The following is a 24,517-nucleotide window of genomic DNA, read 5'->3' on the forward strand; positions in this document are numbered from 1 at the left end:
TTGCTCCATAAGTTCCCCCACCTTGTGGTTTCTGGGGGTCTTTCTTCTGCCATCTGCCTCGATGAACAATGCAGGGCCCGAGCTAATGCAGTTAGCTCATTAAACAACAACAATAAAAGACTCTTTGCTTTTGCATCGGAACGGGTCTCTTGGTGATTTTGGGGTTCAGCATCTGGGCACAACACAGCCACAAAGGACAACTAAAACCCTTTAATAAAAAGCAATGAAGGGGGATAGAAAGATAAAACAGAGATCACAAGTTGTTTTTCATATACATTAAAGCTTTTCTATTTCAGTAACACTTCACAAAAAGTTAGCCACACACTGAGAAACAGTTTCTACATCTGGAATATGCAAAGAATGCCTGTAGTTCAACCAGACGGCTCACTTATAAGAGAAAGACAAATAATTCAAACACACCCCACCTGCAGTCCCCTGTGTGCTGTAGAAAGAAAGTCTTACTCCTGCTCAGCTTCACTCCTCCAGGGTGGGGAAAGGTGCATAGCGGCAGGAGCCTGTGTGGGTCTATCTATTTGAACGTGGCAGAAAGGGCCCTGGAATCAGGCTTGGTCCTAGTGCCCTACTTCCAGCTGCCAAGAGGCTCCAAAGGTTCCACAGCCTCTTAAAATAGTATCGCAATCTGGGGAGCAAGCTTCAAAACATGAGCTGTGGGAAACATCTCAGTTCAAATCATGACAGCCCCCAAGGTGCTACCAATCATTGGATTCTGATCTAACGAGGACAGGACCTGGGCGTCTCGGTCACTCCTGGTGCCGTGAAGAGACACTGTGGCCAAGGTGACCAAGGAAAGAAGGCACTGAACCGGAAGCTTGCTTAGTCTCAGGGCTGGCCCTTACATTGCGACAGGAAGCGTGGTGGCATACCTACCGGCAGACGCTGGAGCCGCAGCTGGCTGGAGAGCCACCTCCTGATCTGTGAGACAGATAGCCTGGGCCTCGCATGGGCTTTGGAAACCTCAAAACGCAGTGACACATCTCCCCCAAAAAGGCTACACCTTCCAATCCTTTCAAATAGTGCTACTCCCTGGTGACTACGCATTCAAATGAGTCTATGGGGGCCTCTCTCATTCAAAGCACCATTTCCCGCCTCCCAGTCCCTACAGGCTTGTAGCCACATCATAGTGCATTCAATCCACCTTAGGAAGTGCCCCCAGTCTTAAAGTCTCAACACTGTTTCAAAGTCCCAACTATCTTCTGAGTTTCAAGGCAATCTCTTTAACGGTAATCCTCTATAAAACCAAAAGGCATATCAAACCAAGCAGTGGTGGTGCACACCTTCAATCCCAGCACTCAGGATGCAGAGGCAGGAGGATCTCTAAGATGAGCACAGCCTGGGCTACAGAATGAGTTCTAGGACAGCCATGGCTACATACAGAAACCCTGTCTCCAAAAAGAAAACAAAACAAAACAAAGAGCATAGTGCATTCTTCCAATACACACAGCACCATCACTGCCATTCCAAATGGGAGAAAGGGGGCGTAGTGAGGAAATACTGGACCAAAGTCAAGTCCAGAGCCTCGCTGGGCAAACTCTAAATTCTGCAACCCCATGTCTGAAGTCAAAGCACTCTTCAGATCACCAGTTCCTCTTCAGTTTGTTGACCGTAACACACTTCACTCTCTTGGGCTGGTTACAGACCTGGTCTGCAGCTTTCCTTGGCAGGTGTCCCACAAATCTGGCATCTCCAACATCTTGGGTCTCCAGTGAACTCCAGGCTTCACCTTCACAGCTTTATACATGGAGTCTACAGGCCTCCATGCAGACACTGGACACATGTCTGACCTCAGCAATCCAGGCTTCACCTTCCCAACTTTATACATGGACTCTACAGGCCTCCATGCAGACACTGGACACATGTCTGATCTCAGCAATCTTCCTTACCCATAGAAGGAGAATCCACAACCCCTTAATGTACCCTGGACTCCAAAGCCAGAACCATGGGGCTGCAGCTGCCAAGTTCCGCTGCCTGGTGGGGCTGGAACCTAGCTCCCTGTTCAATTACATTTGCCTCAGCTGTGTTGTGTGTGGCTCCCGACCTGGTCTAAGCTTCTCTTTAATTCCTTTCTGCAACTGGGAAGCTTAGCTGGGTGGGGTCTTGCCTGAGGTCACCACTCCCTTTAAGCCATTTAGCAGCAGACTTTTCTTTAAACTTGTTATCTCTGAGCACTGGGCTTGGCTCATTACACCTCCTAGAGTTCCTTTCTCCTCAAACTGTACATTTTACATCTTTCCTTGCTCAGCTTGCTCCTTTTCATTACAGATCTTCACAACAGTGGCCACTAATAACCACATAGCACAGTCAATACTGGGCTGTTTCACAATCTCCTCTGCCAAAATCATTAATCTAGAACTCTTCAATTTCGCTTCAGGCAGATTTTTAGGACAAGGACAAAAACCAGCCATATTCTTTGCCAAAATATCATAAGAATGGTCTCTAGGCCAGTTACTAATATTATCCCCCTCTGAAACTTGAGCTGGGCCGACGCTGCTCTCAGCACCACTGTCCTTGCTCTTACTAGGGTGGACCAGTAAGCCCACCGAAGCGTTCAACTACATTTTTAGTTCAAGGTCCTCCATACTCCTCCAATAAACAGCATGGTCAGGCCTGTCACAACAATATGCCAGTCCCTGGTACCAACTTCTGTCTCAGTCATGGTTCTACAGCTGTAAAGAGACACCATGGCCAAGACAGCGCTTATGAAAGAAAGCATTTAATTGGGAGATTGCTTATAGTTTCAGATGTGGTTCATTAACATCATGGTAGGAATCATGGAGGCATACAGACAGGCACTGGAGCTATAGCTGAGAGCTACATATTGATCTATGAGCAGAGAGAGAGAGCAAGCATGCCTGGGCCTAGCATGCATTTTTGAAACCTCAAATCCACTCCCTGTGACACTCTTCCTCCAACAAGGCCATACCTACTTAAACAAGGCCACACCTCTTAATCCTTCTAATCCTTTCAAATAGTGCTACTCCCTGGTGACTGTATTCAAATAGATGTATTAAAATATATTTAAACCACCACAGGGCAGCTGGAACGCTCAAGTACTGCTGGTCACAACACAAAACAGTATTTCCAGTTTGCAAATGGAGCTGGAAATTTTCACTCTTTTAAATTTCACATTTTACAACCCAGAATTTGTATAAGAACTACAAATGGTCTATCTTTATTTAAAATTGTTATTACATTTTATTTATTTTGCATGTGTTATATGTGGGTGTTGTGTATGGGGGACAGAGAACAACTTGCAGGAATTAGTTTTCTCCTTTCGTAGTAAGGGTCCCAGAAATTGAACCCAGTTTTTCAGGTTAGGTGACAAGTGACTTTACCTACTGTGCTGTTTTATCAACATGCCCTTAGATTGGTGGTGTATTACTACTTTTCTGTTGCTGTGATAAAATAGCATGGCCAAAAGCAAGTAATTGAAGAAGTTTATTTTGGCTTATGGTCTCAAAGAGTAAGAGTCTATAATGGCCGGGCGGTGGTGGTGCACATTTTTAATCCCAGCGCTCAGGAGGCAGAAGCAGGTGGATCACTGTGAGTTCGAGGACAGCCTGGTCTACAGAGTTCCAGGATGGACTCCAAAGCTACAGAGAAAGTCTGTCTTGAAAAACCACGCAGTCTATAATGATGAGAAACCATGGCGACAAGCAGCAGGACTAGGAAGCTACTCGATCATATCTTTTGCTACAAGCACAAAACAGGCACGGTGAACTGGAAGCAGGGTGAGTTACATAATCTCAAAGCCCCGTTTCCAGTGACATACTTTCTCCAGCAAGACTGTGTGACCCAAACCTTCCCAAACAGTGCCTCCAACTGGGAACCAAAGTGCAAATGCCTGAGCCTGCGGGGAACACTTCCCATTCAAACCACCACAGGTAAATTATACACTGAGGGCAGGAAGCATTATGCTAAGTGGGAAAAGCCATAGAAGGCTACATACCGTACAGTTCTGCTTAAATGACATTTGGGAAAAGGCAGCCCTTATCGTCACAGAAAATAGGTCAGCGGTTGGGGGGGTCAGAACAGCAAAGGGGATTGAGGAAACGATGAAACGTGCCCTATCACCCTGCTGTAAATTTGTCAAAATGCACTCAATCTTACTTGGAAGATTATATACCTCAAACTGACCAGATAGCTAAGTGAGGGGCGTAAGAGATGGCTCAGCTGCTGAAAACACTTGAGTTTTCCAGAGGACCTGGGTTGTATTCCCGGTACCCACGTGGCAGCACAGAACCATCTATAATTCTAGTTCCAGGGGATCTGAAGCCCTCTTCTGGCCTCCACAGGCACCAGATACACACATGGTACACAGACATACATGCAGATAAAACACCCACACACAAACTAAATCTTAAAAGTTAAGTGAAATTACAGCACTTGGGAGGCAGAGGCAGGCGGATCTCTGTAAGTTTGAGGCCAGCCTGGTCTACAAAGCAAGTTCCAGAACAGCCAGGGCACAGAGAAACGTTATGGGGGGGGGGGGGGGAGACACGACACAGAGAAAGAGGAGGAGGGTGTGGAGGGGAAGGAAGGAAGTTTAAAGAGTTTTCATATAGTCACTTTACTCAAAATATCATTTGATCTTTGTTTTGCTCAGTTTGGCTCATTACAGACTTAAGACAAGGACGAGTGGCAGACCTGCTTATGGTGAATTCACTAATCATTTCTCAGCCCTCTTCTCTGCTTGTCTCTAATATAAGAAAACTGCAAACATTAATATCTTTGTTTCTCTAGTCTCTCTTGCAGCTAAGACTGGCCACACGATACAGGTGGGCAATGAGATGTGAGGAAGATTCTGGAATGTTTCTGCTTCACCTATCAGCCAAGTCAGAGAGACAGCTCAATACCCTGAAGGGGATCTGTCCTGATTGGTTTTTAAATCAGCTTGAAGCAAGCTAGAGTTGTCTAGGGAAAGGAACCCCAAGAGAGAAAACACCTCCTGTAAGCAAGTCTGTGGGGGCATTTTCTTGACTAATGGTTGATGTGGGCAGGCCAAGTTCTCTGTGGGTGATGCCTACCCTGGCCAGTGCCCGTCGTTGTAAGAAAGCAGGCGGGGTGAGCCATAGGAAGCCTGACGCAGCACTCCTCCCTCTATGGCTCTGGAATCTGCTCCTGCCTCCAGCTCCAGCCCTGACTCCCCTTCGTGCCAGCGTGTGACCTAACAGCTGTGAGCTGAAATAACCCTCTCTCCCCAAGATGCAACAGAAACCTCACTAAATGCAAGGCCTTACAAGCAGGAGGCCACGCCCACATCAGAAGGGAGATGGGCCTGTCCTTGGAGGCAGTTAACTAATCAGTAACTTCTCAAGATGTGAAAACGTGAACCTGGAACACAGCTGAGCTTGAACTTCTAGTACTTACAGCCAAGATAAACTTATAAAGAACAAAATATATAGAAAAAGTAATTTGAAAATAAAGTTAACACGAAGCACTAAATAATTTTTAGACAAAACAAACAAAACTCTTTGCAGGTAGAAATAAGCAATAAGGGTCTGGGGAGATAACTCAGCAGTTAAGAGCACCGACCGCTCTTCCAGGGAACCTGGGTTCAATTCCCAGCACCCACACGGCAGCTCACACCCATCTATTACAGTAAGCAAAACAAAATATACATAAAATAAAAATAATCTTTAAAAAAGAAACAAGCATAGAGTATAAAGCCACGATCCGACTGATCCTTCCTTCTCTTCTCATCTTTACAGGAGCCTTCCAACCTGCTTGCTCTATTGTCATCATGCATGCGTCTCTACCAAATACAGGTTTCTCCCCAGGGCCAGGGCAGAAGGGAAAACGGGATGCGTTAGCATGTGCCTAATACTATCACTAGTGGGAAGACCCGAACCCAGTCTTTAACACCAGCATCACACACCGTGAGCACAGAGCACTGTCAAACGGGGTGCACATTTGTGAATCCGGCATGCCAGCGTACAGGTTAGATAAGACACTCTCTGCCAACAACGTTTAAAAAAGGAAGAGGCAAGCCAGCCGCTCTCATTTAGTCATTATATGGAATTTTTGTAAGAGTTAAATTGCAAAAGAAATCATTTTTTACCAATTTTAAAAACAAAGAAAACTTGGAAAGGCCGTCAGTGTTCAGCAAAATTAGATAATTTCCTGTTCAGTTCGGTGTCGGTTTATACGGCTGACCTTGCTGGTAGCTGGCATCCTTCAGGACACTCCGGGCTCTGATGTTAACTACACTTGGTAACACTGGCCATGTCATTTTTCTTCCTTTCGGTTCTACTTTTCTTCCAGTGATCGAGAGCCAGAAGAGTTCAACTAATGAAACCTCAGTGACCAGCACTTAAGTGAATCCATTTAATTTGAGGAAAATTACTGGGCTGGAATATTAAATGACTAACAGGAGAAAATCATTCTCGGGAGTAGCTCCGAAGTGACTTCAGTGTTTGGTGTCCAGTGGTGGAAAGATGAACAGAGTGTCTCCAAATAAGTGAGCTCAGGACTGGCAAGCTTTTCCTACACAAGGTTGACAGAAAGTATTTCACCCCCTGTGCAGATCTTTCCAACCCTGCCTTCTAATCCAAAAGCAGCCAGACAACACTAGGCAGGGCAGCCTGGCTGTGAGCTAATACAAGTTTACTTACAGACAGGGGAATTTAGGGTTCTACAATTTTCATGTATCTCAAGTATTTAGTTTTTTTAAGGCTACAAAAGCCTAATCATGCTTCACTCATTAATGATACAAATGTAAACAGGCACACTGTCTGCCACCTGATTTAACAACTGCAGATCAAACACGCACGATTTCCTTCTCAACCCACACAATAACATTTTAGGGCATTTATGGAATATTTTTTAACAAGAAGAACAATCTTCAATTACTACTTACTAGATAAATTAAACAAGTAGTTACTGAATCACTCAAGGTTAAGTTCTGCCTTGGTCATTTTTTATAACCAACCTCAACTCCAGAGTGATTTGATTACATCTTTCTTTTTTTAAAAACATTTCTTTGCATTGGCGTTTTGCTTACATGTCTGTCTGTGTGAGGGTGTCAAATACTGGAGTTACAGACAGTTGTGAGCTGCCACGTGGAGCTGGGAATTGAACCCAGGTTCTCTGGAAGAGCAGTCAGTGCTCCTAATCACTAAGCCATCTCTCCAGCCTCCTTTATCACATCTTTAAGTCTGAGCTCTTCTGGGTCCCTCCAAGCCTGAGGATCTATGGCTTGAATGTGGGTATCCTCCACTTTCATTCTCCAGCTGGCAGTGCCAGACACAGCTTGTGGGGCCTCTGGGGCTGGGGCCATCTCATCTCCTCCCAGAAATCTAAAGTAAGGAATCCTAGAACACGGGTCCAGCAAGCCAGACATACTCAGGGCTGAAAATGGCATGGTAATAGCAGTAGTAAAAGTCGTCACAACGCAGACAATCATGCGCACAGCTGTACTGGGGAAGGTGGAGAAATTTAAGTATAAAAACTTAAATACCACCCCACCTTCGCCGTCACTCACAAGAAGAGAGTGTGGGAGGAACGATGGATGCCTAAGACACTCACAGGGTAAGGTTTCGTGACAGCACGCGGATGATAACGAGGAAACACGAGCAAAGTTAAACCCTGACGAGCTCTAACGGCAACCCGCACATGCAGGACCTCCCCACTGGGCTGCATACCACATGGGCTTCCCTGACCCCCATCGAACTACATTTTCTGTGTTTTCATGAGTTAGGACTAGGTGAAAAGTTCCCAAATACAATAAAATGTAAACTCAATGTAAGATATCAGGGACAATCCAACAATATCGTTACTGTTGTTACTCAGCATAACTAAAGTCTAATTCATTACGGGGAGACAAGGGACAAAATGAGAAGGACGGTAAGTTATGAGAGGTGTGACTTAAAAGTGAAAATATAAATTAAGATTTAAGACAGCTGACATCAGATAGATTACAAAAAAAAAGTCAATAGCATTTCTAACAGCAATGACTGAAGAGGAAAAAATAGGACTGGGAAATGGTTCTGTGGGTACAGCATGGAAAAACTGCTAAACTCAAGCCTAAGCCAGACACGCTGACACCAACTCAAATCCTACACTTCGGAAATGGGGCAGAAAAGTAGGACAGACAACCAACATACACAGTCCTATCGCCTTTACACCTGTGAAACTGGAGCACACATATGCACACACCACACACCACACACCACACAAACACCTTACACAGGAAATGGCCTGAACAAGCACACGTGTAGCAAAGCAAACTTTAGATCAAAGTTACTTTTGGGAAGGGACCATCTGCTGGGTATGTCTAGTCTTGGTCCTTTTGTGGCAGTATGTTCATGAATTATTAGTGTCACCTGAAAATGTAACATGTATAACAGAGTTCCAGTTCTAGTTGGGACTAAAATCTGGAGAATCATCGAATGTATCTAAGAATTATGTTCTGGCGGTAATGACGAAAATCCACATTTCCTCTGATGGCTAATGCTTCCTGTCATACATCATAACCAGGTCAGCCAAAGTAAAAGACAATCCACATGTTGTTTCTGAAAGTGCAGGGTATTCACACTGGGTGAGGAAGAGTCCTCACGGTTTCCTCAGGAGCAGGCAGGACTTCGTCAGAGGAAGTGGCACCATCTCTCTGACTTACTAAAATCAAAGTGACTTACATGAAGGAAACACTGGAGAGCCACAGCCCTCTGAAAACAATGCCTGCTCCCTTCCCCTCCCTCTGACAGACAATGCTGTTGGGGCTGAGGGTGTAACCTGTGCGAAAGCACTTGCCTTGTATGCACTGAGGCCCAAGGTTCAAGCCCCACAACGTCAAATAATAAACTTATCAGAAAAAAAAACTTTTATATAATAAGAAACATGATAGGATTCTAATCAGGAGGAAAAATCTAATTCTTCCTGTTCCTCCTTAACCCAATCTTCTTTATCTAAAACTAACATTAAAAACTACAGAAATAGGGCTGGAGAGATGGCTCTCACGGGTTAAGAGCACTGGCTGCTCTTCCAGGGGTCCTGAGTTCAATTCCCAGCAACCACATGGTGGCTCACAACTATCTGTAATGAGATCTGGTGCCCTCTTCTGGCCTGCAGGCATACACGCAGACAGAACACTGTATACATAATAAATAAGTCTTAGAAAAAAACCTACAGAAATAATAATTTTAAGTACAGATGCACACAGGGCTCATCCCAAGCCACCCCCGGGGAAAGCTCAATGCCACAGCCCTGTGTGCATCAGGCTTTAACAGGGCGGACACTCACTGAAGGTCTTGCAGATGTCAGACACGGCTTTGAAGACGCGGTCAGAGAAGTTCACTTTCACCTTCACGTACTTCATGTTGGGGAGCTGCAGCCGGAGCAGCTTGTGCTGGGGGGTGAAGTGCAGCTGGGCGTCCGCCTGGATGCCGTACTTATCCAGGGTCCAGTGCGTCTTCAGCAGCCACGTTCTCCTCTTCTCCCACCAGAGAGCATGGTCAGACCAGTCCTTTTTCACGTCTGTGAACAGCAAACAAGAGAAACACTCAGACGCAAATCACACAACAGCTGCAGAGCAGCTAAAGACAGAAGACAAAACAAAACGGGGTTCTTAAGAAAACGCCTTTAATCCCAGCACTCGGGAGGCAGAGGCAGGTGGATCTCTGTGAGTTCAAGACCAGCCTGGTCTACAGAGCGAGTTCCAGGATAGGCTCCAAAGCCACAGAGAAACCCTGTCTCAAAAAAACCAAAAAAAAAAAAAAAAAAGCAAAGAAAGAAAAAGAGAGAAACTCTTAGTGAGAGGTGCAAAAAGTAGAAATAGCAAAGAAAACACTTTCTGTATCCTCAACACCAAGTGCACATCGATCCCAGGAAAACCCCAGGGTCAGACAGACAGACCTGGACCTTGGAAGACAAACAGAAACCTGGGACTAGGATAGGAAGGGTTAATACAGAGTGGTGGATTTGGAATTTAGCTTTGGAGATAAAAGAACTCCCATAATAAATATAAAACAGCTCATTTCTGCAGACACACACGCACAGACAACACGCACACATGTGCGCACGAACACACATGGAGGTGGGGGCTGCAGAGGCAGCTCGGCCAGTGGTTAAACACACACACACACACACACACACACACACACACACACACACACACACACACACACACGCAGGTGGGGGCTGCAGAGGCTCGGCCAGTGGTTAAGCACACTTGCTGCGCTTGCACACTGATACCTCTGCCATCTGTGGGCACCGGCACTCGTGTTCACACACACCCACAGAATTAAAATAAAATCAGCCTTAAGAAGAAGAAATAATAATGTGTTCATTAGGACAGCAAGGATAGGACAGGGACAGGGAATCAAAGTGAAGGGGGTGACATTCTGGGTGAAGGAAGCATAGAAAGAACTCCAAAACAAGCGTGGTCAGCCTGCAGCCCAAACACGTGTCCCAAACACCCGGACACAGCCACAGTTAGCGCTTCCATGGCTGTGACAAAAGTGGCTCAGAGAGGAAAGGGCTTATTTCAGCTCTCAGGTCACACTCCCACTGAGGGGAGTCAGGACGGGAACCGGGAGGCAGGAACTACGCAGCGGCGGCATGGGGAGGGCTGCTTACTGGCTTGCTCCCCTTGGCTTGGTCACTCTGCTTCCTGCCCAAGAGTGGTACGGCCGGCCCACAGTGAGCTGGGCCCTCCTACAGCAACCATGAGTCAAGAAAATGCCCTGCAGGCCAACTAGATGAAGACATTTTTCTCAACTAACATTTCCTATTCCCAGATATGTCTAGGTTTGTGTCATGTTGGCAAGAGCCAACCAGGATAAGAATCACACAGCCCAAGTTTTTTTCTTTGAACATGTTTCAGTACAAATATATAGAAAACATTAATATCTACATAATGTTTTAGTAGCTTTAGACACCAAATACAGAAGATTTGGCTACAATCAAATAAGGAATACAGTAACAATAAACTTGTAACAGGAAGACATACAACCTAACTTCAACTAGTATTTAAAGTAGTATTTACAGAAAAATATTTTTGGATCAACTATCTTAAGCTTACTAGCTGCCAAAAAAGGGAGAAATGACTTAAAAGAAAGCAAGAATACAACCAAACTAGTACTCCAGGGGACGTAAGGACCAAACCAAAGAGAACTCTCCACCAGCAACAGCAAAGAAACTGACGTGAGCATCCTGAAAATGAAGATGGCTGAGACACTCGGGGAAGCTCTTGCTGGCAACCGGCAGGACTGACACAGGGAGGACACAGTTCCTAACCCACTGCTAATAACCCAGCCATAGTTTACAGCAGAGGAGCCACAGTCACGCGGCCTGTTTCTAAGACTACGGAAGTGTTACCTCGTTCAAAGCAAGGATGAGTCTTCAAGCTATTTCCCCACCAAACTGTAACTTACATGTTTCTTTATTTATGTTCTTGTTTTTACATCCTAACCAAAGCTTCCCTGCCCTCCCCTCTTTCCAGACCCCCCTGAAAATTAAATTCAAAGGTTTTTTCAATATTTGCCCCCCAACACATGTGGAACTGCTGTTTTGCAGCATTCACGTCTTAAGTTGTTTTCCAGCACAGAACTTGATAACTTTTGGAAGTAGCAAGTTCTGAATCAGCTTAGACAGCTTAGAGCAGACAGCTGAAGTTGGGGAGAGAGAGGAGAGACACAGAAAGAGACACGGGGGGGGGGGGGTTCCGTCACACACGCTGCTTTTCTCTTTAGGCACAGAGATTAAGGTAAGCACAAGGCTGGGTTGAACTGGTTTACTTGTGGGTAGACACAACCTCTCCTCCCCCCTCTACCCAGCCACTTCTGCAAAGATGCTGGTGACAACGTCACCATTAAGGAAATGAAGTCATGTATTTCCAGCAAGCAAAAGAAAGGAGGGAAAAGCTTATAATAAAAGTTACCCTGGGGGCTACAGAAATGGCCCAACCATTAGGAGCACTTGTGGCTTTTTGCAGAGGGCATGAGTCTGATTCCCAGCACCCACATGGCAGCTCCCAGAGATCTGTAACTCCAATTCCAGGACATCCACTGCCTTCTTCTGGCCTCTCTGGGTACCAGGAATGCCCATGGTGCACACACATACATGCAAGAAAAAAACATCCATACACATAAAATAAATACAAACAATTATTCTTTTAAAGTCACTGAGCCGGGCAGTGGTGGCCAGGCCTTTTAATCCTAGGACTCTGGAGGCAGAGGCAGATGGATCTTGGTGAGTGCAAGGACAGTGTAGTCTACAGCTCGAATTCCAAAACAGCTAGGTCTACACAGAGAAACTCTGTATCCAAAGCCCCAAAACTAATTAACTATTAATTAATTTTTAAAAAGTCACTCTTATTCCAAAAATTCAGAAGAGTTGGGCTCCCCCAAAGGTACCTTTGGGACTTGTCTATGGAATAGGGCAGGGGGTCCCAGGAAGAGCACTGCAGAGGGGAGTGAGGCAGTTACGAAGGGAGGAAAAAATGGCCACTAACTGATGTGGACAACTGCAGCCCATTCTTTCTGAGAACTAACGCAGCAAGGAAAAAGAAAAGGTCCAGGTTTGGTATTTCTTTGCTTCCTAGGTTAAGTATTGTTCTAGGGTCATTAAATGCCCTGAACTTCCTGGCAACCTCTCTAGTGGGCCTAGGGCCACGCACTCCACAGGCGCAGCAAGTCCAGAAATCTCCGTGCTTTAGCAAAAGCAGCTGCCGGCAGCACGTCAGGAATCTGTCCTCACAGCTGCCGGTGAAGCCGGAGTGGGGGCGGCTCCCCAGCACCTGCTAGCAGCCTGAAGTAAATGCTGACTGATGTGAAATGCAGCTGCTTCACAGGGGCAGCAAGGCAGAGGCGGTGCTTTCAGCCCTAACTAAGGACAGACTCCAACAACGCCAAACGCGGTCTGCAGTAAGTGCCTGACAGAGAGGCCTGAGGAGCGGGATCTGAAACAGAAGCTACACATAAATTCTGACAGAGAGGCAACTTGTTCCCGACCACAACAGTTACACGTGGTCAAAAATTGTCCTTCTAGCGTAGGAAATAAGATGTAAACTAGAGGTGAGGGAGCGAACAGTGGGTTTCAGGGTCCATAAGCTGTGGTGTGGCACATGGCCACATTCATCTGTTCAGGCACTATGATGTGTCTGCCTTCAACACCAACGTCATCCTGAAGGGCAAGCTGTGGCCCTCCAGTCCTGTAATATAGCACTGTGCGGGCTGACCCTGAGCACTCCACAGAAGCAGTGTTACAGTAAACTTCCCCAGATAAGGATACAATAAAATCACATCTGTCCCCTCCCACGATGGGCTGTACCCTGAAACCCAGCCTCCTTTAAAAATAGAAAAAAACTAGAAACCCACCCCCCAAAACCCTCAACTCTCCATCACCCAGTCTTCAGACTGGGCCCAGGGCACAAACCTTCCCTGAGGCCCATTTTCCTTGTTTCTGTTTCCCATCAGACACACAGCACATCGGGGCAAGGTCTGAAAGAGACACAACGCACACAGTAGCACAGAAATAAACCGCACGTGTTTATACACCACAAGCGGATCACTGTTCCTTCCCTTTAAAGCCTGTTCTACCAGTGAAAGCCAATTCTATCTGGCTCTTCCTCGAAGGAGCAGCCTGCCAGCACACAGACAAGGACAAACACGAGGTACAAGGACCAGAAACCCTGTGTGAGTTCTGTTCACCCACCGTACAATAGACGCTCTTACCAATGGCAACACAGCAGAGACAGATGTGTTTTATCCACAAGAAAAGGACCTGAGCTTAGATTTCCCAGACCCTATGGGAGGGCAGGGCAAATATAGCACACCTAAACTCAGCACTGTAGGGGAGAAACAGATATGTCGCTGGAGGTCTCTGGTTAGCCAGTCTTGCCAGAGTTGGTGAACTTCCGCTTCAGGGACAGACTGTCCAGAAAAACGAGGTGAAGAGTGATGGAGGTCAGGTGTGGCAGTGCACAGCTTTAATCCTGGGACTTGGGAGGCAAAGGCAGGCAGTCTACACAGCTAATTCCATTCCAAGATAGCTACGGCTACATAGAAAGACTGTCCTAAGTCTGAGTTACTACTGCCATGACGAAACACCATGACCAAAATCAAGCCGGGGAGGAAAGGGCTTATTTGTTTATGCTTCCACATCACAGTCCACAACCAAAGGAGCTCGGGACAAAACTAAAAAAGATGGGATCCTGGAGACAGGAACTGATGCAGAGGCCATGGAAAGGTGTTGCTCAAGGGCTTAGTTCCCGTGGCTTTGCTCAGCCGGCTTTCCTACAGAACTCAGGGACTAATTAATAAAATGCTCTGCAGGTTTGCATGCAGTCTCATGGAGGTATTTTCTCAATTGAGGCTGCCTCCTCTCTGATGATTCTAGCTTGTGTCAAATTGACATAAAACTATCCAGGACAGAAACCTGTTTCAAAGGGGGGAAAGGTAATAGAAGACACTTGACACTGAATCCAGCATGTATGCAGCACCTGACAAGAGTGCACACACACACACACACACACACTGACATCAGCCTCTGGAACACGAGTGCACATACACACTGATATCAGCCTCTGGAACACGAGTACACACACACACACACACACACAGACATCAGCCTCTGGAACACGAGTGCACACACAAATACACACACACACACTGGCATCAGCCTCTGGAACACGAGTGCACACACACACACACACACACAGACATCAGCCTCTGGAACACAAGTACACACACACACACACAGACATCAGCCTCTGGAACACGAGTGCACACACAAATACACACACACACTGGCATCAGCCTCTGGAACACAAGTACACACACACACACACAGACATCAGCCTCTGGAACACGAGTGCACACACAAATACACACACACACTGGCATCAGCCTCTGGAACACGAGTGCACACACACACAATGACACCAACTTCTGTGGCACATGTGCATGCACGCACACAAAGACACACTAAACAAAAGAAAACTGGTGTTGGAAGGTAGACAGAAAAGGAATTGTGGAGCCTGCAGCATACACTCACAGTGAACACTCTGGTATGACAGGAGTGTGTGCCACAGCATCTGCATGGAGCTCGGAAGATAATTTACAGAATCAAGGATCCACCTTCTGTGGGTTCTCATGACCACAGAGCCACCTCCAAGCCCCTCTAGTGGCGTTCTTAAAAAAAACAGGCTTGAGGCTGGAGAGATGGCTCAGAGGTTAAGAGCACTGACTGCTCTTCCAGGGGTCCTGAGTTCAATTCCCAGCAACCACATAGTGGCTCACAACCATCTACAATTCAACCTGTGTCCTCTTCTGGCATACAGGCAGAACACTGTATATGTAATAAATAAATAAATCTTTTAAAAAAAAACAACAACAGGCTCCCAACCGAGTCCACTGCTACAGAGTATCAAACACCATCTTCAAACAATGCATTAACCAACATCTATTAACCTGTGTGCAAAAGGCACTGTTCCAATGGTAGAAACGGTTGGTGCTGGAGGAGACACAGCTGCCGTACCTCAAGGAAACTGATGACCAGAGGGCTGCTGTCAGCAGGTGAAGAGCCCAGGCAGCAGGAGCCTTGTTTGCTGTAGAAAGCTGTCCAGGTTTTACTGTGTGAGATAAGCCACTTAGTGACCCTCAGTCCGGTCATCCTTGTAATTGCCTGAGCTGCATTTTTAAAAAGTTTTGTATCTCCTACCATTACCTTAAATCAGCTATGTCAATAGTAGTGTTCACCAAGAGAATGCAAAGTAAACAAGAGCCCAGAGGCCAACTGAGCCCTGATGGCCAGGCGAGAGTCCATCAACAAGGAAAACGCGGTGGCTTTGATACTTGGCTATGGCGAAGGGCAGGGCAACGGGTGACAGGTGGTCGGAAAAGGGATGGCAGGTCCAAGGAGTCCTTTAGTCTGGTTTTCAGAAGGGAAGGACACTACAGCATTATTTTAACCATGACTGGAAAGACCGTGGAGCAGTCTCCACAGAGCATACCACAAACCAAACACATCCACTCTACTCACAAAGACAAAGCAAGGTCTCACAGCCGTGGAGAGCCTGAGAATGGCGCAGTAGTTGACAAGCTGCCTCACAGGCAAGCCCAAGAGCCAATGCATGGGCAGAGGGAGGCTTACCGGCCGACAGGCTTCAAGATGAGAGAGGGAGACTCCCAAAGCAGGTTTCAACGAAAGACAAATGAAGCCACTGTGCTGCTGGTAGTGGCTGGAAATTTACTTTTTCACTATTGCTTTACTTAAAAGAACTTGCTCTCAGTAACCAAGCACCTATGTCTCGTGGTAAATGACTGGATGTTTCCAGATGGAAGAAAGGTTTATGTAAGTTGTAAATCTCTAAGGAAGTGATTTGAGGTGTGTACAAAATGAGGCTTGAAGATTATACATATGTCATTAAGACTTCAAAATTCAAGGTTTAACATTAATCGACTGGGTTCTGATAAACTGTTAATCTGGTCTTGGTAACAAAAGCAATGGTTATTATTATAGTCACAGGCTCAAAAATGTAAATTGTCTTGGGTTGTTTTCTAAATAGACTTAAAAGCGCTTTTCTCACTGTGTATACCCAGCCCTTAGGAGAGAGGACCCAGGACCCCTTTGTCTTCTTCCCTGCTGAGAAATTTCTTACTACAAATGAATGTTTATGCTTCTACTATGCTGGTAACTTTTCAAGAGTTGTTTTGCTATAGCTCATAGGTGTGAGCCTACTCCAGCTGCTAACTTATTCTACAAAAAGAATTTTAAATGTGCAAATGACAGACAGCGATCATGCTAAGAAGTGTGTGTGTGTGTGTGTGTGTGTGTGTGTGTGTGTGTGTCTCAGCTGACAAACAACATTCAGGAATCAACTGCAGAGCCCACCAGTGAACCCTCGTCATGATTAAAACCAGCATGACCCAGTCCAGCCAATGTGACTGCACCTTGATGTTGATGGCACCTTGTTTCTTCAGGCTTGGGCCGAAAGCCAGAAGCTTCTGATGGAATTTCCATGTCTCCTGTCATTACTTGACCCCCCCCCACCTTTGGCCAGCATTCCAGCCTGTCTGGCCCTCCCCAGCTGTGAAGCAGTCAGAGCTCATCCTTTATCATCAACAGAAGGCTGGAATGTCAGGTCTAAAGGAAACTCCGAGTCCTTGTGAGTACGGACAGAGGGAGCAGGTGGCTAGCACTGACTCTGATATGCTGATAGGTATCACAGATGTCAATGAAGAGCCACAGATGTCCCTTTTTGCCAAAGGTGAGGGAAATGATTCCTTCTGGATGACAGGAACCTGTTTCACAAGTTCCTGAGGAATGCTGGCTTTTATCTAGCCACCAGAAATCCTTCCAGAGCAAAGTTTGAACAGGGCCACAACCGACACTTCTGGACATACGCTGCCCTTGGGGTCTGGAGAGCTGGGGTTTCTTTGGGGCCTGTCAACCAGTCTGACTATTTACTGGAGAGAGGACAGCTAAAGGAGTAGAGAAGAACCACAAAGATCCCACACTGACTGATGCGCTCAACATTCCCAACAGGAAAACGAGCCATTTAAGACTGAGAAAGAAGACAGGCAGGACGGCAGAGAAAGAGTCAGTAAATAAAGCCTGCAACTAAGAACAGCAACCTGGGGGGGAGGGGCAGGCGGTAGTTTCCCACACCTTTAATCCCAGCACTCGGGGGGCAGAGGCAGGCGGATCTCTGTGAGTTCGAGGCCGGGCTGGACCAACAGCCTCCAAAACAATACAGAGAAACCCTGTCTTGAAAAACTAAAAGCAAACAAAAAACCAAAAAGAACAGCAACCGGCCTGCAAGATACACTGGTGCCAGCCAGGCCTGATGACCCACTCCTTTAATCCCAGCACTTAGCAGGCAGGGGCAGCCTGGTCTACAGGATGAGTTCTAGGACAGCAAAACAACAAACAACTAACCCCCCCCAACCAAAAAACAATCAAAAACATATACTGGTACAATAGCGGCACAGACATTACGGGGTAACCAACCTCCTCTCGAATGGGTTTAAGTAGCCAAGAACTCGAGCTAGGCCGAGGGGAAAACCTACTGCTGCTGTTCTGCTAAATGAAGCCGGCAATACAGTGACACATAATGGCATTCTGACGCACCCACAGATCAGTGCTTTGCTTGCTCTTCACCCGAGAGGCTCCTCTTATGTAGATGGGACTAACAGAGAGACCCACACTACACAATGTGCAGAGGGCAAGAGACTCTGGAGTACTTGGTCCTACGTGGCTCCCAGAAGAGGAGCTGGGAAGATTTTTAAGAGTCAGAGGAGGTTGATGACTCCAAGGAACCAGTGTCAAATGACAACTTTCAGGAGTGGACTCTCTCCTTCTACCACAGGTTTTAGTAACTAACTGAGGTCTTCAGTCTAAACCACGCAGTTCATGGTTTCAGCTAGACTGCCTGCCCACCAATTACAGGGGGTTTCCGGACTGCCTCCCCAGCACTGAGATTATAGGCAGACACTGACGGTAAGGCATCGTTTTGAAAAATCTATGTCATTTTTTTAAAATGTTAACTTATTGGCAGAAATAAGAAATGCTTCAAAGTTTACACACACCACTCAAACTGCCAACACGTTTCAATTAAAGCCTGGCATTCAATTAGTGAAAGACCGTACTAGTTTACATTAAGGTTTCTGAGGTTAACTGAAGGGGGCGTGTTCAATGCCAGGAACTATTTAGAAACCACTATGGAATGAGGATTTGTAACCCCTCACAACACATGTGGAAACACTACTCCCCAGGGTATCTGGAAATGGGGCTTCATGGAAGAAATCGGAACAGAGGGCAGAGCTCTGCTGGTGGTATCGGGAACCCCAGAAGTCAGGACAAAGCTGGGAGCCCCTCCCTCCAGAGGAAAGAGACCAGGCTGGCTGGGACTTAGTCACCGAACTGCGAGGACTAAGTCTTGCTCTAAAGACACACAATTCCTGATATTAGTTATGATAAACTAACAGAAAAATAAACTTATAAGCAAACACTGGCTAATTATTATTTCTTCTATAAAACTAATAAAGATTTGGAATTCATTCTTCAAAACAAAGTAAAAGTTAGGAATATACTTGTAATCCCAACACTATGAATTACAAGTTGGAGGCCAGCTGTCTTGGTTGTCATTGTCCGTTTCGGCCTCCCTCCCCCCAACCTAACACAAACTAGAGTTATCTACGAGGGAACCGCAATTGAGAAAATGTCTCCCTAAGACTGACCTGTGGCAAGTCTGTGCAGCATTTTCTTGGTTACTGATTAATGTGGAAGGACACGACCCATGGTTGGGTGTTGCCCCCTTGGACTGGCGGGTCTCAGTGCTCTAAGAAAGTAGACTGAAATGCCACGCTCGGGAGGCAGAGTCAGGTAAATCTCTGTGAGTCCAAGGCCAGCCTCATGTCATTCACCTGGTGGGTCGACCTGTAGAATACTAGCTGTCATCTGCTGCAGACTCTCTCAGTGGCCTCCGGCAGTTCTCCCACCCAGAGTGCCTGTCTGACTTTTGAGGGACCCTAAGGCCAGCCACTGGTTATGCTTCTAAGTCCCCACCGTCTCCCTATACCAGGGCACAAGTTACCCAACATTTATTTCTTAGCCAGTCTACCAACTCAAAGTAATTTATTTCACGTTGTTATCAGAAAGCAGCTCCCAGTGACAACAGGAAGGACATACTAAAATAGCACTTACCCCTCCGTGTTTGCTATTGTTCCTGGGAGAGATGAATTCACATACTTCTTCACCCCACACAGCTACATACCTCTATAACATGGTGCACCGTGAATATACAGAACGCATATGTGACTGTCCATCTCACCCTAACATCCCTGTTTTGCAACCAGCATCATCATTTAAGACATTTATTCCCCAAACTCACATGGTGAGAAACACAACAGTGAATTTCAAGGAGCCAAAAGGAAATTGTAACCATCAGTGATACACTGCTCTACCCCTAGGAGGTAAGTACATTCCTACTCCCACCTCACTCATAAGACAACTAAGGACTCTAAGAAACAGTGCAAGACCACAGAACACATGTTATCAAGCTAGTATTCAAACACATCTGGTCTTACTTTAGGGAAGTAATCAGACGTCACACTGTTAAACAGAATTGGTGAAAATAAAAATCTTCCAAGGTGGTTTTGACAAAAAACTAAACCAAAGATTTCTAATTAAGTGCTACAATTATTATATTTTAAACTATTTCTCACCTTCATGCTTCTGGTTTACACACTATTTTTCTGAGACAAGGTCTTACTATGTAGCTTTGGCTGGCTTTGAACTTGCTACATAGAGCAGGCTGACCTGCTGACTCAGGTTATCTGCAGGCTTCTATCTCCCAAATTCAGGATTAGAGTTGGGTGCCATACACTTGGCTGAAGGATATTTTTACTGACTTTCTACTGACTATCACAGATACTAACTTTAAGAAGTAGGTGTGAAACTAAAGCTAGTCTACAATACACACAACTTCTGGCCATGCCTTTAAAGTTTTTAACTGCCATCAAAAAAAAAAAAATAATAAAGACATTTGTCTAACCAGAAAACTAAATTTATATAACACCCTCTATGCCACGACAGTGTATACTGAAGCATAACATTTACTGCTTGTAAAACATCATATTTAACTCTTCATAATATTAGTAATAATAGTACCATAAAGCTCAACATACTTCTAATACGATAGAGAATAAATGAATACTAGCCAGTTTAACTTCATAAAAGACATCCTTAATATCTGTTACAAAATACTATTACTTCTCTAGTTCAGCTTGAAAGAAAACTGTGCAAACCCCTGATGTTCTGTAATATAATGATGTCACCACTGATGTTCTGTAATATAATGATGTCACCACTGATGTTGATGCTGTGATGATGTCACCACTGATGTTGATACTGTGATGATGTCACCACTGATGTGGGTGCTGTGATGATGTCACCACTGATGTTGATACTGTGATGATGTCACCACTGATGTTGGTGCTGTGATGATGTCACCACTGATGTTGGTGCTGTGATGATGTCACCACTGATGTTGGTACTGTGATGATGTCACCACTGACAGTGGTACTGTGCTTATCATGACAGATGTTCTAACACTCCACATGTGTTTGCTGATGCAGTCCTTCTAATCATTCTACTAGCAAGGCTGCAGATTACCCCCATTCTACAAATGAGGGGTACAGTCCAATGTCACACAGCTAGTCTATGGCACAGTCAGGATCCTGGCACAGGTAGCTTCACACTGTCTAAAGCTTTTAAAAACTGATACGATACAGCAATCACTTGCCTTTTTCAAGTTATTTTTAATTGTAAGGCTTATAACATTGTTAAGTCAGAATCCCAAAATTACATTAGGAACATTACACCAGAAGGTACTTAACCAATAGAAAGCTACAGTCGATAACCCCGGCACTTCAGTGGCGTCTTACTCACAACTCCAGGTGTTCTATTATGAAAAAGATATTAAAAACATCACTATAGTGATGCTTTAAGATACCAATCTTTAAAATCATAATATAAGATATAGGGCTAAGAAAAGATGATCAATTTAGAGCAGATGCTTCTGCTGGTGTTTTTCAGATGGGTAACCTAGATAAGTGTTAAGGTCATCCAGGGCTAATCCTCATGTACCTAGATGGGAGACAAGTCTCAATCCTATGACCCTAGCATCTGTAAAACCCAACACTCAAAAAGCTAAGGCAGAGCTGGGCAGTGGTGGTGCATGCCTTTTGGGAGGCAGAGGAAGGTGGATCTCTGTGAATTCGAGGCCAGCCTGGTCTACAAGAGCTAGTTCCAGGATAGGCTCCAAAGCTACACAGTGAAACCATCTCAGAAAAACAGAAGAAAAAAAAAAAAAAACAAAGAAAAAAAAGCTAAGGTAGGAGGGTTTCCATGGATTCAAAGCCAGCCTGGGCTACACAGTGAGTGCCAGGTCAACCTGGGTTACAAATGACACTGATGTGAAATGCTTGTCCTTAAGGAGGCAGGAGAGAGGGCTCAGAGTTTAAGAGCAGGGGCTGCTCTTCCACAGGTCCGGGTTTGTTTTTCAGGAACCACATGGGAGCTCTTGCAGAGGACTCAGGTGCCGTTGCCAGCACCCATGCCAGGTGGCTCACTGCTGCCTATAAACCCAAGCCAGACATCCTCTGCAGGCACCCGCATTACACGTGTACACACACACACACACTCACGCACGCACGCACACTCACACACACTCACACACTCACACTCACACACGCGCGCGCACGCACACACACACTCACACACACACTCACACACTCACACACTCACACGCACACTCACGCTCACACACACGCACACACGCGCACACTCACACACACGCACACACACTCACACACACACACACTTAAGATACAGGAAAGCTTTAAAAATAAAAGCAATCAAGATAAAAACGGGATTGCCAGGTGTCGGTGGCACATGCCTTTAATCCCAGCACTCGGGAGGCAGAGGCAGGCAGATCTCTGTGAGTTCGAGACCAGCCTGGTCTACAATAGTTAGTTCCAGGACAGCCTCCAAAGCCACAGAGAAACCCTGCCTCGAAAAAAAAAAAAAAAAAATATATATATATATATACATATATATATACCAATGCCATTACTCATTCCAGACACTACCCAAAAGCAAAATTAGTTGTCAGAACAGTTTTAACATGAAAACACACAACAACAAACCCTGACTACTGTGTGCTGAAGGCCAACCAGAACTCTCATACGATGCTGACAGATAGGCAAAAATGACTCTGGACAAGCTGGGCGGTTTCTTGTAACATTAGGCTTAATTTTAGGCCCAGCAATTCCACTCCTTATCAAAGAGAAAGGTGAAACTATGTCCACACACATGTTTATGGCAACTCTATTCACAATCTTCAAAAACTGCAAACAACTCAAATGTCTTCACTGATAAAACTATAGCACATAACCAAGCTGGGTGGCGGTGACTCATACCGCTAATCCCAGCACTTAGGAGGCAAAAGCAAGTGGATCTATGAGTTTGAGACCAGCCTGGTTTACAGAGCTCTAGGGCGGCCAAGGCTACACAGAAAAACCCCCACCTCTAACCACCCTCTACACATCACACACACACACACACACACACACACACACACACACACACACACACACCAGTATAGTATACATCCATTCCATTGACTGCCTAAAAACTACCAAAGGGTCAAACTGTATCAAGAAACCAGGTCCAAAGAGATACATCAGTATGTTCCACCCTCAAGGCTCCCCAGAAGAGGCAAATCAGCAATTGTTTAATGACCTCAGGCTGGGGAGGTACGTTGACTATGGAGGAATACCAAGAAACTTGGGGCCTATTTCTATTTATTGATTATGGTTGCTTAACATGACTGTGAATTTATTAAGACAACATTATATTCAAGCACTATTTTTGCTTTGTGTGAATTACACCTGAAAAGGCTTGCACATGTTAAAAAAAAATAGTAGGGCCAGAAATATAATGTAGTTGGGAGTGACTGCTTCTCATGCAGAAGCCCTGGGTGTGCCCGTTGGCACTGCGTTACTGGTATACAGGTGCACGGTGTAATCCCGGACTTGTGAGATGGAGGAAGTGGATCACATGTGCAGTCACCCTCAGCTACAGAGTCTTTGCTGCATGAGACACTATCCAAAGAACGAAAACAGTAGCAGCAGTATGCAAAAGGGCTGACGGTCTAACACAGAAATGCTGATAACAACCTGCATGTGTTTCAAAATGGATTTCAGTGGGTAGACATTTGTAATCACAAATGCAAGTGCAATTTGGCACACCTAAGAACAAAATAAATGCTGGAGAGATGCTCAGCGATTAGGAGTAGTGGCTGCTCTTCCAGAGGACCCGGGTTTAACCCCTAGCACCCGCATGGTGGTTCACAACCCTCCCTAAGCAGCTCTAGAAGATCCAAGGCGTGCGCATGGTACACACGCATACATAAAGCCAAAACTCTCGCATTCGATAAATAAAATCTTCAAAACGATAATAAAAGGGTTGTTTTGAAACATCTTGCACGGTATTTACTTCACATAAAGCATTAATACTTGGATATTAATATGTGTATAGAAGTATTAAATAAGCCCCTGCTCCCACGACTGAAGTGGCCCAGTGGCAGAGAGAGTGCTTGCTCGGTTAGCATCTCTGAGGCTACGGCTTTGAGTCTCAGCATCAAAAACAAACAAACAAGGAATCTGAACACATGAGCTGTTTCTCAAAGCACTTTCAGGAGGTTCTGAATAAGCTGTTTCATGTGCCGAAAAATCTTACTTCACTCCTTTATTATAAATGAATAGAAAACATCCCTCTTATAAAACAGATTAAGGAGGGAATTAATTTACCACTGGCTATAAATTTTTCAAACCCCTGAAATACCATCATCCACTTACTGGTCAATTGCATTTCAGAAATCGTAGGAAAATGGTGGTTAAATAGCTCATTGTTCCATTACAGGGGCAGGTGTGTATTTCAAAGTGAGGCAGAGAGCAGAGTGATGGCTATTTTTCTTTTTAGTCTAGGAGAA

At 45.4% G+C, this 24,517-nt stretch overlaps 1 protein-coding gene across 6 annotated transcripts in view; it reads right to left on the reverse strand.

Moving 5' to 3' along the window:
- Positions 1-24,517, reverse strand: part of Fermt2 (FERM domain containing kindlin 2) — a 66,786-nt gene that overhangs the window by 34,255 nt on the left and 8,014 nt on the right. For all 6 annotated transcript variants that reach the window (XM_040735730.1, XM_013125047.3, XM_021222838.2 and 3 more), the window contains one exon: positions 9,259-9,492. In XM_040735730.1, the coding sequence (XP_040591664.1) occupies positions 9,259-9,492 (234 nt within the window). The remainder of the gene's footprint in view (positions 1-9,258; positions 9,493-24,517) is intronic.

Source organism: Mesocricetus auratus, unplaced genomic scaffold (genome assembly GCF_017639785.1).
Source record: "Mesocricetus auratus isolate SY011 unplaced genomic scaffold, BCM_Maur_2.0 Super-Scaffold_100048, whole genome shotgun sequence".
Taxonomy (NCBI): Eukaryota; Metazoa; Chordata; class Mammalia; order Rodentia; family Cricetidae; genus Mesocricetus; species Mesocricetus auratus.